General features: G+C 37.9%; 1 protein-coding gene across 2 annotated transcripts; it reads left to right on the top strand.

Moving 5' to 3' along the window:
* Positions 1-15332: 15332 nt before the first annotated feature.
* Positions 15333-17911, top strand: LOC145043995 ((3S,6E)-nerolidol synthase 1-like). 2 transcript variants are annotated; one of them, XM_078992799.1, is made up of 7 exons: positions 15333-15656; positions 15743-16010; positions 16085-16442; positions 16517-16735; positions 16808-16946; positions 17037-17285; positions 17444-17911. In XM_078992799.1, exons 1-7 carry the CDS (start codon positions 15432-15434, stop codon positions 17726-17728), a joined length of 1743 nt encoding a protein of 580 aa, XP_078848925.1. In that variant the 5' UTR covers positions 15333-15431; the 3' UTR covers positions 17729-17911. The 2 variants fall into 2 exon arrangements, with proteins under 2 accessions (XP_078848925.1, XP_078848924.1); XM_078992798.1 differs by having other exon boundaries at positions 15740-16010.
* Positions 17912-18820: the final 909 nt, after the last annotated feature.

Genomic DNA, 18820 nt, shown 5'->3' with positions numbered 1-18820 from the left:
ACCAAACAGAAAATAGTCCGAGATCATACCTCTAGATGGATGATCTAAGCTCCAAATCCACGAAATGGCAACCTCCTTTGCTTCCTCTTGCCTAGAGTCTCCTTCTTCTTGCTAAATGGCACAAACAAGGTCAAGAAATGCTCCTTTCTCTTCACAAATCGCTCAAGAACACAAGGGTCTCTCTCAAAGGGTTGCGTGAGCACAAATGACGGCCATAAGGCCCTTTAAATAGGCCTCAAACCCGAAAATTTAGGGTTTCATTACACAGCGCAGACTCGCCAAGTCCATATCCTGGACTCGCCGAGTCCAGGCGCGCTCCATTGTCCAAATCCGCGTCCCTACTCGGCGAGTCTGAGCTCCAACTCGCCGAGTCCCCCTCACAATCTAACAAAATCAAATTTACAAGATACCTGGTAAAAATCCGGATGTTACACTCTCCGCCCTACGGCTCAACGCATCGGCTACGACATTATCCTTGCCCGGGTGGAATAGGATCTCACAATCATAATCCTTCACCACATCCAACCATCTCCTCTAGCGCATATTCAGGTTTGGCTGATCCATCAAGTACTTCAGACTCTTGTGGTCCGTGTATATGGTACACCAAACCCCATATAGATAGTGTCGCCAGATCTTTAGGGCAAACACCACAACCCCCAGTTCCAGTTCGTGGGTGGGATATCTCGACTCATGAGGCTTCAACTGCCTTAATACATACGATATAATGTGCCCCCTCTGCATAAGCACTGCCCCTAACCCAGATATTGATGCATCACAATATACCACAAAATCCTCCATCCCTTCCGTGAGCGCGTGCACCGGGGCCTCGCACAACTTCTGACGAAGGGTCTCAAATGAGGACTGCTGCTCCAGACCCCATGAAAATGCAACACCCTTCCGGGTCATCTTGGTAAGTGGCACGATGATCTTGGAGAAATCCCTAATAAACCTCCGATAATAGCCGGCCAATCCCAGAAAGCTCCTGATCTCAGTGGCTGATCTCAGCACTTCCCATCTCATCACCGCCTCGATCTTGGCCGGATCGACCAATATCCCCTTCTGGTTAACAAGATGTCCTAGGAACTGGACCTCTCAAAACCAGAAATCACACTTGGAGAATTTGGCATACAGCCTCTCCGATCTCAAATTCTAAGAATCTCCCTCAAATGTTTCTCATGCTGCTTTCTAGACCTCGAATATACCAAAATATCATCAATGAATACGATCACTGACCGATCCAGCATCGACCTGCACACCCTGTTCATAAGATCCATGAACGCAGCTAGGGCATTGGTGAGCCCAAAAGGCATCACCACAAACTCGTAATGTCCATAACGAGTTCTAAATGCAGTCTTCTGGATATCTTCATCCCGGACCCTCATCTGATGATAACCCGACCTCAAGTCTATCTTAGAGAACCAAGATGCCTCGTGCAACTGATCGAACAGATCATCCATCCTAGGTAACGGATACCGGTTCTTGACCGTCAACTTGTTCAACTCCCGGTAATCGATACACATCCGGTGTGAACCATCCTTTTTCTTGACAAAAAGAATCGGCGCTCCCCAAGGTGAGATACTGGGATGAATAAACCCCTTTCCCAACAGCTCCTAAAGCTGCGAGGATAAATCCTGCATCTCTAGTGGAGTGAGGCGATAAGGCACCTTGGCAATGGGTGCCACTCCCAAAACCAGATCGATACGGAACTCCACTTGCCTTTCCGGAGGCACGCCCGGCAGTTCCTCGGGAAACACATCCGGAAACTCGCACACTACTGGAACCTCGTCAACCGAATTTGGCCTCCACGCGGCTACTCGTGTGTCCATCACATAGGCTATGAATCCACTGCAGCCCTGCTGCAAACTCTGTCTCGCCCTGGCAGCCGAACAAAACGTTGACTCACATTGGGTCCCCTCGCCAAACACAGTAAGCACTCCCCCACCAGGGTCTCGTATGGTCACCAGCTGTCTCTCGCAGTCAATGACCGCTCCAAACTTACTCAACCAGTCCATGCCCATGATGACACAGACATCTCCCATCGCGATAGGAACTAGATCTATAGGGAACTTGACACCAAAAATCTTGAGCACACATCCTCAAATCACGTCGGTGGCGTATACCGCTTTCTCATCAGCTATGGAAACCCTCAGAGGTCGGCTCGTCGCCTCCCGATCAATACCGATGTGCTGACTAAAACCAAAGATATAAAAGACCGACTCGCACCCGAGTCAAATAATACCAAGGCAGGTACAGAATTCAAAAGAAAAGTACCTACGCATAACATAATATAAGCACAATATCTCAGCATAAAAGTAAATACACGAAAGAATATATACCAGCCACGACATCGGGCGCCACGCGGACCTCCTCCGCAGTCAGCTGAAAAGCTCTCCCATGAGCATTCGGAGCCTTGGCCTTCGCCGGCCAAGTCTCGGTAACCCCAGCAGTAGGCGCAGATGCCTGTGCTGATCCATGGTGAAGATGAGGTCACTCGGCCTTCCGATGGCCGGTCTAGTTGCAATGGAAGCAAACCATAAATCCCTTAGGGCAATCCCTAGCGATGTGCCCCTCCTTGCCACATTTGTAGCAAACACCTGATCGACAGGCCCCCTCATGACCCTTGCTGCACTTTCCGCAAGTGCAGCCCTTCTGACCTCCCGTCCTCGAATCGGCGGACTTAGTCCGCTTGGCTGTTGGCTGGGACTGAGCTGACCGTCGATCCACCCGCTGAGACTCGGCCTCCTCCCTGGCCTGACTCTCCAACTCGATCTCGCTCTTTCGGGCATTTTCCTGGAGCTCAGAAAATGTCCGGTATGTTGAGTTCGATACGAACTCCCGAATGTCCCTCCTCAGAATACCCAAATATTGGCTCATCCATGTCTGTTCAGTGGACACCTGCTCAGGGCAGAACATCGCCCTCTCATGAAACTTCCGGGTGACCACAACAACTGAATCGTTACCCTGCTTGAGGGTCAAGAACTCCTGAATCAACCGTTCCCTCTCCACTGGGGGAACATACTCGTCTCTGAACATAGTAGTGAATCTCTCCCAAGTGACGGCTGAAATCTCCGTAAGAGTGAAGTTCGCCGTCACGAACTTCCACCAATCCTTTGCTCCTAGGCGGAGCTAGTTCAAAGCCAACCATATCCTCAGATGCTCCAGACATGAACACATATAGAAGCATCCCTCAATGTCAGCAATTCATCTCATCGCATCGATTTGATCCTGCATCCCATCAAACTCGGGTGGCTTCATGTTGCTGAACTCCCGGAATAGCAACGAGTCACCTCCCTAAGGTCTTGCAGCAGCCATAGCTGCTGTAGCTGCAGCGGCTGCGGCCTCAGTCACCGCGGCGTACCGCTCATCGAAAGTCTCCATCAGCGTGGTCTTGATAGACCCAAACATCTCCGGAATCTCAGCCCGGATTACCGCAGGCACCTCATCGTGGATCATCTGACGAAGCTCCTCGTCAATCACACCACTCGTCCCAGGTCTGTGGCATGTCCCAACCATAATGCCTCTTAAATACAACATAAGAATGTCAGAGACTCAATCGATCATACTCGCACTCGATAACGCAACCCTACTCGGCCTCCGATACCCAAAGGATTCTTAATTGGGTCGCCCACTGATCCGGTGTCTTCAGTAGTATGGGCCCTATACTACTGATTACAACGCATCAACATTCACCCTAAGTCCTCGTCCTTGGACCCCAAATCACGAGTACTCTATTCTTTCTATGCACTGGCTACCTACTCGCTCTCAAGGCATCTCATAGCAGCAGGTTTCCCCAAGACTAAGGCATCACAAATCAGGCCACTCTAGTCCTAATATGAATACCTAGTCTACTCTAGCATGCATAACATATCATATCATATCTCATAACACATATTGTAAGGGTATTTTGGGGATTTTACAGTTCGAGCGCTGGCTGACCGTACACACTACTTCTTCTTTGGTTATAACAAAATCTCTTATAAAATTTTATGCTTTTATTATTGAATTTTTTTTCTCAAATCCTCGGTTTGAGTTCAGTTACGCCCGAAGGTGCACCCGAATCCCTCAAACCAAGGCTCCGATACCAACTTGTAACAACGTGAATTTTCAAAACAAAATTTTCATTTCTTAAAACATGTTTTCATCCAAATCAAGTCATAAAATCCAATGTATCATAACATAATACAAATCATACAAATCCCAAGATCATAAATAAATCCTCCGCTAGTGTGTACAGATCACGTCGGCGCCTTCCCACGGTCATCGCTAGTACCTGAAACCCTTAACACAACAACTGTAAGCATAAATGCTTAGTGAATTCCCCAAAATACTACTTACGCACATACGCCCTTGCGGTCCATGACCTTCCGGTCCATGTGTCTCAGGGGACTTCCGTCCCGACCCGGTAAACCTTCCGGTCCTACCCACGTCGAGCTTACGGTCCACATCACAATGCCTTTCGGCCCATAACATATACGCCTTCCAGCCCATATCAAGCGTAGCATACATAGCACATACAAACGGTTAACTTATCATATACAATGCATACAACTCATAACATATCCGACCTTCCGGTCACACAATAATACCCTCCCGGGTACAGTATAGTGAGAAAACTCACCTCGTGGAAAGTCTAGAATATCACGTGCTCGCTATCTCCGAATCTTGAAACGAAGACCCAACCCCGCCTAATCATAACGAAATATCAGTCTAATTAATATAGACTTCTAAGACTAGGCTTCACCCTTTTTATTATTCCGCAGAGGGGTAAAAGACCATTTTACCCCTCCTTGACTCAAAGTGCACATGTTGACCAAAACCCCAAAAGTCAACATATCACAGTACGTGGGGCGTACCGGATTCTGTACGCGGGGTGTACATCGCTGAACCACAATCGGGGTCTCAACCTTGTACGCTGCGCGTACTGGGAGTTACGCCCAGCGTAATACCCAGATTCAGCCACACCTTATTTCTGGTCTTAAATGGTTAAGACATTTCTTCAACTTCTAGATCCATCTCTCTTTAAGCCTCTTAACCCATAAAGTCGAAACCTTTAAGCCTTGGCATGGCTGTAAAGGCTTCTACACTCTCTAATACCTTTCCTTTTCAACTCAAAAGATCTAGATCTCATGCATAGCTAATCATTTACGTCCAAGATTACATTTTTATGAACATACAACTCAAATGGACCAAGAATATGATATATCTAAGCCAATGGAGACTACTTGCTCATAAAGTCTCCATCTTTGGGACCAAAACCCTAGAAATTGGTCCATGAAGCATACCATAAGAACTACAAGGCAAGATCTGAACTTTTTACCTTAGGAAGAAGCTCCAACCTTTGCTATCCACGGATCTACACTTGTACACCAACTTCTAGCCTCCATAATGGACTCCTCTTCTATTTTGCTATCTTGAAATGACACCTCAAAGCTTAGAACACTCACAAACAAGCTATGAATGAAGGAACAACTCTCTTAGGGTTTCTTTTTGAAGGATGGTGGCTGAGGAACCAATCCATCTCATTCCTTTTATAGCCAACAACCCAAATTAGGGTTTTGGGTCTTGAACGGTTACACCCGGCGTAACCTTGGGTACACCCACCGTACCCGGGTGATGAAGCGTATTAATGAGGCGCGCGAGTATGCGTAGCGTAGTCCTTGTACGCCCAGCGTACTCGCCCAACACAAAATCCCAAAAATGACAAATGAATAAAAGATGAAGGGCTAATTGGTGGTACCTGAATTTTGGGTTGTTACATTAATTAAGTTTTACTTGGATTTGAAACTCCTAGATCTTTTAAGATTCATTGAACTGTTCAATGTCATATTTCAATCTCGAGTGCGCCCTTCAGGTTTTGTGATTGGGATGCCAAGGATCACAAAACAAGGTGTGAAGTAACCATGCAAATATACTTGGTACCCTTAATATTTACCCCTTAATCGATGTGTCGGTTAACCACACACGCTCCACCGATACTATGTTAAATATTAACTTACCCTTTGCCTACGTTGTTAAGTCCAGGTTAGTGTGCCGGTTAACCACACACGCTCCACTAACCGACTTAAACAAAGTGAAAAGTGTAATTTCATGGATTAGCACCTTATTCACTTTTTCCTAAGTAACTAAGGTTGTGTATTTATAAAAGGTTTAGTTACTTAGTATTTATCATTAATACTTTTAATGAAGGGAGAATTATAGTCCTTATCCTACCCGTTCGGCTAACGACCCTCCACCGGTCAAGGAAGCGGTGGGTGAGAGTGGATACCCATTAAACTACCATTTTATAGGCAGTAACCTTATACCCCCCTTATAGACCGGCTTCGTGAATGAGGCCTACTAACGGTAAGACTGACTTTACTCTTATAGATATATATAAATATTATTAACTTATAATATTATAAAATATAAGGGTTGAATTTTAACTTTTAAAATTCTAAGGGCTAACTTGGAATTAAAGTATTCATAAGTGAAAAATTTTCAAATTCCAAAACTTGAGGGCAAGTTTTGAAACGATTCAAAACTAATGTATTCGATAACTTATGTGTTTAAAGTAGTTTTAATTAATAGACTCTTTAAGTTCCATAACTTGAGGACAAGTTATGGAAAACTTTAAACTAATAAAAGAATGTAACTTTTCTTTATTTTTGAACTTATGGAATTAATTAAGGTTACACATTTTTTTATTTAATGAAGAGACTCTTGAACCTCCATAACTTGAGGACAAGTTATGGAGTCATAAAACCATTTAATGAGTACAAGACTCTTCATTTTGTAACCTATTACAACTTTTATGAGTTTTAAGAAACTTAAATGTGACTTTTCAACTAACTTGAGGACAAGTTACAAAAGCACATTTTAGAATCAACTCTTAGATTAAAATGGATTAAAAACATATTATCACATAATTTTCTATTAATCTAAATCAACTCATAAGATCAAAATAATTAAAAAAAAAAAAAAAACTTTTGGATTCAATAACTTATGGAGTTTAATGTTTGTTTAATGATGAAACTTTTCATGTTACATAACTTAAGAACTAGTTATGGAATTCTTTAAAACATTAACACCAATTTTTATAACTCCATAAAAAAAAAGCTTTTAATCAATTTTTTTTTAAACTTTTTCATATCCATAACTTATGGAAGTTTCAAAAAACTCTTTAGATCAAACTTTTAAAACTAATAAAATAATCATATCATTTTATCTTTTACTAAATTTGACCAAATTTAACTCATATAGCAAATGATTCAAATTTTACAAATAATTAGGTTTTCACAAAAACAAGTAATTATCTTAAAATTTGACAAACATCGATTTTTTTTCCAACTTGGAAAATAAAATATTTGCATCAATATAACAGAAAACAACCCATGCCTCTGATACCACTATTGAGTTTTGAGCATTCTAACACTCCTAAGTGTACATGCAACCCTAAATACCTTGGATCTATGTATTCACTATTATACATGCAAATATGAACTTTCCAAGGTATTCATCCTAACTAGCAAAAATAGCATCGATTCATATGGATATCTGAAGGTAGAATTACATACCTCTTTGATGTAGAATGTCTTCATGAATCTTGAGTGCCTAGTGACCCAAGTGTGACACCTCAAATGGTTCACACAACCCCAAATGCACATGGAATGACTTGAGAGAAAGTGGAACACTCCTTGAAATCGTGTAGCCCTCATATTCACACACTAGTGCCCGATTTCTTGAGCCATGGGATTCTTTTATATGGTGGTTATTAGGATTAAACCATGTGACTCATAACTTTACCCATTCCTTATGCTCCATGGATTTTAACCTCCATGCAGTATCCATGGGTGACCCCATAAACTTAGTCCAACATAAGGAATCTTGGATCACAAGCCCACATATATAAGAATGAATGATTTACACAATCAACCCATATATTTAATTAGTCTCCTTTTGATCACTTAATTAATTCCAAATTAATTCTTGATCAATACTAAATAAATAACTTATTAATATATTAGAACTTAAAATATAATAATTATCCTTAAGTGTTATTTCTCTCATTATAGTTTATCCAAATGCATGATGCCATGCAACCCAAATGGACCATGCCGGGTCGAGTCAAGTCTTACCAATTATAGTTATGGACTTAGACATTAATCAAACACTAACATACCAAATGATGAAAAGGACAAGCTACAATGTATTTTAAAGGCAATGAGAATAACTTGATTTGCTCTTCCTCCTGACACATTCCGTCTTGTCAGTTCATATGATACTGCAAAAGGAATACGGGACAAACTGAAGGAATTATATTCAGGAGATGACAACTTAGAACATTCTCTAGAAACAACACTTTTATCATAGTTTGGATACTTTGTGCAGAAACCAGATGGGTATCTTGAACAAACTATCAATCGCTATAATCAATTGTTGAGCAAAATACTTAAATACAAACTTGAGCAACAAGTTATTGAAGAAAAGGTAACATTCATGAATTGTCTCAGATCTAAATGGAAGCACAAGCAGGGAAAATCACCCAAATAAGTTCTTCAAGAAGAATTTGTCTAGCTTTTGAAGCAAGTACAAGTAGGGAAACTTACACTACGAGAAGCCAAGAGAGGAGAGTTATAAGAATTCTCAGAATGACGATGAGAAGAAAGAGAAGAAGTAGCTAGGTGATTCTTTCTATATGACTGCAACTATTGTCATGGAAAGAATCATTTTGCAAAAGAGTGCATGCTACGTAATCAGAATGAGAAGAAGGAGAAGGATAAAATCAATCCTACTACACTCAGAAAATAGAAGAACTCCAAAAGAAAAATGCATCAACTGCGAAACGTGTACTAATGTGTAACACCGTAAATTTTCAAATTAAATTTTCATTTAAAATCGCATATTTCTCATAACATATTTCACATAAATCTCATTTATTTAGTTTACAAATCACAACTACATAATTTTTTGATTAAAATCCAGGATCTTCAAAACATAACTATTTCACTAGTGTGTGTACAATCAAGCCGGTGCCTTCCTGTGATCCTAAGAAAACCTGAAAAACATAACACATAAAACGGTAAGCACGAAGCTTAGTGAGTTCCCTAAAATACCATATATATCACATTAACCACTCGAGGCTATAACACTGTAAGAACCTCCGGTCCGTGTTTCTCCGTGGGACCCTCTAGTCCCATGGCTCATTGGACCCTCTAGTTCGGTCTAAGTGAGAACCCTCCGGTCTCATAGCTCGTTGGACCCTCTGGTCCGATCTTAACATCAGATAATATAGCACAAATATACATATCACATAAACAATGCACAACTCAAGTAAGCACATAAGACCCTCTAGTCACACATAAATACCACTCTAGGTAAAGTATAGTGAGAAGACTCACCCCGACAGCAAGCATGCATTCCTATACTCGAATCTCGAACTAGCCACCGCCTACACCTAGGGTAGTTATCTCAATAAATACTCGATTCTCGACTCTAAATAACCAAAAGTTATTCTTCTCTCTTTAACTCTTGAACTGGGTAAAAGACCATTTTACCCCTCCATGGTCTCCATTACTCATTTTGACCAAACCCTAAAGTCAACAAAAGTCAAACTTGAGTCAACAGTCCATGTTTGACCCGACTCATCAAGTCCACTCGTTTCCTCAGAAGTATCAAGAAGGTCCAGCTCAACTCGTCGAGTTGACCCACAACTCGCCAAGTTATCGCACAATCAAACGCATCGGGACAAACCTTCACTGATTCGCCGAGTCAGGCCATGGTCTCGACGAGTCCCTTCGATCTGATTCCTCATTCAGATGATTTCAAATAGATATATCACTCCTAACACTAGATCTGTCATCACAAGGCTCAATAAGAACGTAAAGCTTCGATCTTTACGTTCATGCATGATGTTATTGCTCCAAAATGCTAATACAAACCCTTCATGAATGATTAAGCCCAAAAACCCTCATATAGATGAATAAAGCTGGGACACCTGGACTCTAAGGACCTCACAAGGTCCAGATCTGAGGTCTAGACTCTTTGATAACTCATGCTACTCAAAAACCCAAACAAAAGATGGAAAAAAGCCCTAAAACTCCATAGATTTGAGATCTATCCAAAATAAAAAGAAAGGTGAAGACTTCATACCATCCTCAGGATCTCTAGAAAGGAAATCACTGGATCAATAGCCTCACCTCCATATCCTTGCTTGATAACCTCATCCTCTTCCTCAAATGATGCACAAGAACCACAATACGAGCTTCTCTCTCACTCCTTAGCTCAAATAGCAATTAGAGTTTGCTCTCAGGGGTGTAGGGTAACTAATGAGGCGGAAATGGGGGCGTAAGTTCCCTTATATAGGCCCTAACCCCAGTAAATTAAGGTTTCTCTGCCCAACACCAAATCAACAAGTCTGCCTCTCCACTCATCGATTCCATTCATTAATTTCCACACAACAACTCGACCGTACTCAGCGAGTTGGATTCCCAACTCGTTGATTCACTCCATAAATCTCAAGAACTCAATCATACGATAACATACCTGAAATTCCGGATGTTACAATTCTCTCCCACTTGAATTAGATTTCGCCCTCGAAATCGCTCCTCAACCACACATATCTCGAAAACTATAACCTGAAAAGCACCACTGAAAGGTCCTTGTACCAAACCCGATATCCTTCTCCATGGACACCCGAATCCAAACAAGGACTCCTAAATCCATAACAAAATCGACCTCTCTGCTGGTAAGATACCTCTTTCTGGCTTTCTAAACTCTGGAAACTCTAGTGGCCTGACCCACTGCCCGACCGACCTCTCAAGATATTACCATGTTGTTCACTCCTTGAATAACAGACCCCGATAACTCACTACCCCTCCGATTCTCACAAAACAAGGTCCAACAATCGACTACCGATCACTCATACCAGACATACTAAACGATCCAAATCACACTCAAAGGAACGAAAAGGTTCACATTACACCAGAGACCCATCCACTGCTCTGTAATCGAAACCCACCGGATCAATGAGCTCTCAATTCCATGTCCTCAGACACAAGAAATAATCATGCTCACTCAGAAATATCCTTTGTCGTCTAAAATCATAAGCTCCAGCTTCCTCCCTAATATTCCATTCAACACTTAAGCACCAAGTCAACTCATAACACATCAGTTGAACCTCCAAATCTTACCCAAAGCATGTCCCATAAAATCTCATCGACTTCCTTCTCACAACAACTATCTCGACCCATTGTGACACACAAGTCACGAAGTTCTCTTTACCCAAAGCGAATACTACAATCCAATTGTAACATCCAGATTTCCAGGTATCATAATTTAAGTATTTAGATTTCAAACTCATTTACAATTGTGTTTCAAACAAATGTTTCCTTATACTTAAACTGTTTTATGAAACCCATGCTTCCAACCTATTTTATAGATTGACATCAAGTCGATCTTTTTTTAGATATTAATTATGTCCAAAGGTTTTACAAAACTTATTTTATACTTTTATCATATAAATTGCATGCCCATATATGTATAGCTATATAAGAAATGTTTAAAAGACTTAGGAAGGCTATCCGCCCTATTTCCTTTTCGCGCTTGAGATGTGGTCTGGTGGGACATTGGGTACCCGTCCGAAGTTCGTTTAAATGTTAGTTATATATCATGTGTACATATATAGTCATAAAGGTTCTTCCAGTTCATTCAATACCTTGGGTAGCAAGGGTATACGCCCATGTTCATACGTACCAGTTACATTACTAGTAAGCTACCATAAGGGTAGTTCAGGAAGATACTAGAACTATTACTAGAACACGATATCATACAATAAGTCAGTTCATTCATGAGTCAATACTTGCTAGATAGAGAGAGATCACACGTTACAGCTAGTACACACAGTACATTACTATACATGCTAAATAGAGAGAGAACACACGTTACAGCTAGCACACGCAGAACATTACAGTACATTACTATACTATTACATAGATAGGTTTACATGATTACATTTACCTGAGTACATTTACATAAACACGCTTACATGAGTACATTTACATAGATAATATATTATGAGTTATTATTACATTTTATATGTATAGATTATGTTATATAATCCTCATTCTTAACTTTACCTTGTGATACAATCACATAATCAACGAGATAGATTGGATTTAATATCCTAGTACCAAAGGATAGTTTGCGGGATTAACCATTCCTAGAATCTCTGTTAGCTACAAAGATAAAATCACATCCTCGGATGTCAACAGTTGATACCATTACAGGTATACTTTAAGGGATTAACTATTCCTACACCCAGCTGTTAGCAACAGAGGTAAATGTACATCTACGGATGTCTTAAGTTAACATTTTTAGTTACCCTAGTACCAAAGGGTAATACTTAGGTTAGTTATATTATTACCTTTATCTTGTGACTCATTCACATAACCGATGAGGTGAATTATATTTGAGCATCCTACTACCAAAGGATACAATTTCTTATAATAATAATATAAATACCACAGTCGGGTCTTGGTAGAAGGCTACATTCACATAACCGATGAGGTGAATTATATTTGAGCATCCTACTACCAAAGGATACAATTTCTTATAATAATAATATAAATACCACAGTCGGGTCTTGGTAGAAGGCTACATTCAGAGCAGTTATGTCTTGGTAAAAGACTCCCTTTTATAATAGTAGGAATCATAGGGATTTCTAGGGTTTTTCAAACGTTACAGTTGTTCTACAAACATTTTCATACTTATACGAGCTTTCTTTCAAAACAATTTCAAGCCTTTCATTGCAAGTTTTACAAATTAAGACACATTAATACTTATGATCTCACCAGCTTTAAAGCTGATACTCCCTTTCAAAATAACTTGTATCCTCAGGTCAATGATAGACAGGTACCGATGCAAGGTTTAGAGAAGATGGAGCCCGATCAAGACTCATCTTTCATTTTGATTATACTTTAGTGTCTATTATAATTTGACAGAACACACTTGTATTAAAATTATATTATTAATGCAATGGATGATATTGTTTCTTGTTTACTACTTTTCATTGTTGTGATACTGTACATGACGTCCTCCGCCCCAGAACGTTTCCGTCGTTCATGGTTTTGGGTTGTGACAAGATTTAAGCATGCAATGGTCAAGGTTAAAGCTTTATACCTTCAATGGGTCAGAAATGGTGCCAAACTTCTGGATCTGCAAGCTCTTCCCACGTCCTTGCTTCTTCTCAAGCTTCCTTTTTCTTCAAAAGCACTATAGAACACCAAAAATCACTCAAGAAGCTCACAAATGCACTAAGGTGGCTTAGGATTCGAGATTTGCACTTCAAGGGCAATGGGGGTTAAAAATGTAAGTAACTTGGGGGACTTAAGGTCCTTAAATAGGGTACAAACCCTAAAAATTAGGGTTTGCTTCAGACATGACTACGCTATGTGTACACCACGTACGCCCAGTGTACGTGGTTAATGATCAGGAACCAAGCTGTAACTAGTACGCCCCGAGTACTAACCAAGGGACTAATAGGAAAGGGATTTATACTAGGGACCAAAAGGAAACTTACCAAAAACTTGGATGTTACAAATTTCATGTTGACACTAAAATCATCAACACCCGTCTTCACTCATGGTTAGTTATATGTAACTGTTTCGTGCATCACAAGTAAAAGAAGCTTGAAAGTACTCATACGTGACGAGGAAGGTCGTCCAACTAATAAAACAAAAAATGTTGTCTCTAAAGAAGTCCTTCAACGATTATAGATATTCATACATTTTGATTTTATTTTTTAGACTTTTCAATATAATCAATAATGCGAAGTTTGTTTCTGCTATTTTTTCTTTTTTTTTTAATTATTCTGTCATTTTTTAGGACTTTATATATATCTTTTATACGTTCCCCGCGTACACAAGTCATAATCAAGTTTATTAAAATAACTAAGCTTTGGTAATGCATTTTTAACTTTTAAGCGGACATATTATTTTTTTATTAATACATTTTTTAGAACATGTGATCCTTTAAATTGTTTTATAAAACTTATGATTAGTATTATTATGATAACTAGAAAGGTTACCCCCGCTACGCGGGGGCCAGAAGCTTTCAATGCTGTTTCTAAATCGATAAATATGACAGACGTAAAAAGTGCAATGATGAAAAACTCGGGCTTTGCCCCGGAGCATTTTTTCATGTTTTTATGAAAAAATGTAAAAGTTTTGACTGCAAGGACCAGAAGTGTCAAAATGGCTAAAGAACTACAGGGGTGGGAATTAGCAACTTTTTCGAAAATGGATCAATATTGTTAAACCATTAAAGTTTTGTGACCAAACTAAATATTGAAAGGTACTTAAAAAGTATAAAATTATTGATTGCAATGATCAAAAGTATCAAAATGATCAAAGAATGAGGAGCAAAGTTGCTAAAAAAATAGCAAGTTTATTATTCCTAAGATTCATTTCTTTAATATATATATATATATATATATATATATATATATATATATATATATATATATATATATATATATATATATATATATATGCAGTTAAGTTAATTATACACTACTTGTATTCCAAAGATTTGTGATATTTAATATAGTGCTTTAAATTCTATACATCTCTCTCTCTCTTTTATCATGGCAAACTCCTAATTTTGGTTTTGGTTTGTATATAAGATACTAGGTGTGAGCCATGTGTATTACATAAGTGTATTTAAAACAATTAAATATGTATAAACATTTGAGAAATTTGAATTTGTAAGAAAAATAAGGAAAAATATTGAATTACTAAAGTTAAAATGTTTTTTTTTCTCTTTTAAATTTAAACAAATCATTTAGATAAAATAATCAAAACAAATTAATGAGATTTTATTTTAAAATTTTGAAATTATAAGGAAAGTCAATTAATGAATTTGATATGCATTTATTATTAAATTTAAATACCATATGAAATTTAATAAAATAAGAAAACCACAAAATTACATATGGAATAAAAATTAATTCAAAATACCTACAAAATTAATGTAACAAAATGAATAAAACTATGACAAGTGGTAAAAAAAAACATTTATTTAGTAGAGAATATTTTTTTAATATGTGTAAATATGATAAATAATTAAATGTGAAATGCATTTATTATAAAAATTATTAAAGTTTTTTACATTTAATTATGGTAATAGTCTATTTATTTTTTTTATTTTTTTTAATGCATTTTACAGTAATATATATGGTAATATTCATCATACTAATTAATATAATAATTAATGTTTGTTATGTCCTATTCAAGCACATGTTAAAATATCCTTTTAAATAAACACATAAAAAATAGAACATTGAACCTCTCAAATTCATTAATGATGTAGGGATGTTTTCTTCAAATGGAGAAACATTATAATATAGTGTTTGATTCTTTAGTTTGATCCAACAAAAAGAGCTACTCCGAGCATAAATGGCCTTCCTCAGTAAAATATCTCACAAAAGAAGCTCCCCAACGATTGAGTTTGCTTACCAAAATACCCCACGCCTCTTAAGCCATACCAATTTTCAAGCTCCTAGCATCCGTATTCCTAGAAAGAACTGGAGCATTAATACCTCAGATCAGCTCAAACACTGTTCTAACTCTTCAAAAACAAATCAGTACTATTGCAACCACATGAACAGTACTATTGCTGAGGTAAATCGTAATTCTTATTAAGATTCCAGTTTTGACAATGTATATGTATAGATTTATCAGTCTTCTTAAAACCGTATATGCAGCAGGAAGAAAATGATGTTAAACATGCGGAATTGGTGAATCGTGTTCGTAAATCAATTGACAAAGTTAGTGATGAGGGTTTTGAAGATTTGATGATGATCGATGCTCTCCAACGTCTAGCAATAGATTATCACTTCAAAGATGAGATCAACTTAATATTGGAAAGGCGTAACATGCAATATACTAACACAGACTTTTTTCAGCATCAAAATCTGTATGAGATCTCCCTCTGTTTTCGAATTTTAAGACAGAATGGCTTTTTTGTGTTGCCAGGTAGGGTATTTAAGTTCTACTTCATTGTTTTCTGTAATTTAATTTTGTTCTCATGAAAATACCTTGAATGTCAGATTATTTTAAGAAATTCAAGGGAAACTTAAAAGAGTTCGACATAAAATTGAATAACGACATCAGAGGTTTAATGGCGTTATATGAAGCTTCTAAGTTAAGAATAGAAGGGGAAATCATACTGGATGAAGCTGAAACGTTTAGCTATCAGATTTTGCAGGAAAGGATGAAATTTCTTGATGAAGAACAAGCTACGATGGTCAGACGTACACTTGAGAATCCCTACCACAAAACGTTGCCGTTTTGCAATTTAAAGAACTCTATCAGGGATTATAACGGCACCGTTTTGCAAGAGTTAGCAGAACTAGAGTTCAATATACTGCAGTATATACACCAAAGGGAAATAAATCAGATCTTAAGGTAATAATCATTAAAAACACCGAAAAAACTAATCTCTCTCTCTCTCTCTCTCATCAAATTATCAACGTATGTAGGTGGTCAAAGGACCTGGGTTTGGCCAAAGAGTTATTTCTTGCGAGGGACCAACCTCTAAAGTGCTATCTTTGGGCTATGGCTGCCTTAACAAATCCCAAACTCTCGACACACAGGATTGATCTCACAAAAACAATTTTACTCATTTATATGGTAGATGACATTTTTGATGTCTATGGAACTATCAACGAACTAACTATATTCACGGAAGCCATAAACAGGTAAACGAAACGATCAAAAGCTTCTACTCTTTCCACTCGCTCTTTCTTAAATATGCTCATTTAATATATCAGATGGGATATCAAGGCAATTGACAAGCTTCCAGACTACACGAAGTCGTCATTCAAGGCTATTTATAACATTACAAATGAAATCGCCAACAATGTTTATGAGCAACATGGGATTAACCCCATACGCTCCTTGTGGAAAGCGGTATGTGTGTTAATTAATTTTTTTTGTTACTTTTTTGATATTATTAATGTAAAAAGCATGAAAGATAAAACTACAAAAATGACATTGCAGTGGGCAACACTTTGCAATGCATTTCTAGTGGAAGCAAAATGGTTTGCTTCTGGGCAAATTCCAAATGCCGATGAGTACTTGAAAATCGGAATGGTTACTTCAGGTGTAGGAGTTTTGTTTGTGCATATGTTTTTCCTGCTTGGAAATGCTACAAATGAGGAACGTTATGACCTTTTCAATGATAACCATGGGATAATATCATCGGTTTCAAAGATTCTGCGTCTGTGGGATGATTTAGGAAGTGCACGAGTAAGAAAACTCTTCAATCCTCACATTCATTATGTACAGAACATACTATAATAATTAATGATACACTAAAATTCTTTGAAAGATATGTTATAATGTGCATAACTGATTTGTACACCATATGGTTTAATGAGTCGTATCTATGTTACTATCGCCAATAGGATGAAAATCAAGATGGTAATGATGGATCATACATCACGTGCTTTCTAAACGAGCACCAAGGTTGCTCGAGCAAGGTTGCTCGTCAGAATGTTGTTAACTTGATTTCAGATGCATGGAAGAGTTTAAATAAAGAGTGCCTCGCTCCTTATCCCTTTTCAGCAACTTTTATGAAGGCCACCAATAACATTGCAAGGATGGTGCCTCTTATGTATAGTTATGATAATAATAGTTCACTTCCTCTACTTGATGATTATGTCAAGGCTATGCTACTAGAGAATAGTTGATTTTTAGATACGATATGAGTTTAGTATATGTAAAAATACGTAGTAAGATACAATCAAAACAAGCTATTACAAGCATGATATGAGTTTTAGTATATGTAAAAATACATAGTAAGATACAATCAAAACAAGCTATTACAATACAAGCATAGATACCTCGAATATACAAATAAACATAGCAACAAATTCTCTATTCTCTTTTTCCATTTAAAATTTTCAATATTTATATTCGTTTTCATTATAGGATAACAAGATGATTATAAATTCTTTACTTTGTTTAACTAGTTGGTCTTGATTTTGGAAATTTTTATCAATATATTGTTTCTTATACACACTCATCTCCATTATGGAATGGAGAATCATAATATCTAGGATTCGTTAGAAAATCAATAATACATTTCTAGGAGAAAGCCTTCTTGTATTGGGTATTAATATCTTTTAACGTCTAATTAGATAGGGTAATTATTCACATTAAGAACGGAAGCTCGTTGCTTTTTTCTTTACATATAATCAAAATGAAATTAATTGAAGTCGCAGGTTCTATCCATTTATTAATATGACCCATCTTGAAATTGACTTCGGTTTACTCTCTTTCACTAATTTAAAGAAGGTTTTGTATCGAGCCACAATAAATTATTCTTATGACTCTTAATTGATACGACATGCTATTTTTCATCAATTCCCTTTCGGGTTCGGTCGTGATCTTCCAAAATTCACCGATGGTATGATTGAATTCCTCTCTTCATCTAATGTTTAATAGATCCTAGCCGCATTAAAAAGTCGATCGAGTGCATTATCGTTGAGTTAGCAACCCAAATAAAAAATGGGTATGTAGATACAATCATAATAAAACAGAGTGATTGCAATAAAAGAATTGAACTACGAAATAAAAATATAAACCCCCTTCCCCCCTCTATATTATCCACCTTTTTCAATTAAAAATTTTAGGTATCAAAGCTAATACAAGGAACCCATCATTTGAATAAGTAAGGTAAAAATGAGATGGAAATAAATTAGATGTTTATCATGATGAATATGTAACGTATCTTCTCCTAATTAAACACACGAGACTCAAACACCGCCTCTTGAAGGGGC

The sequence above is a fragment of the Lactuca saligna genome, chromosome 4 (assembly GCF_052625555.1).
Source record: "Lactuca saligna cultivar CGN05327 chromosome 4, ASM5262555v1, whole genome shotgun sequence".
NCBI lineage: Eukaryota > Viridiplantae > Streptophyta > Magnoliopsida > Asterales > Asteraceae > Lactuca > Lactuca saligna.
This window is presented reverse-complemented; position numbering and strand designations above follow the sequence as displayed.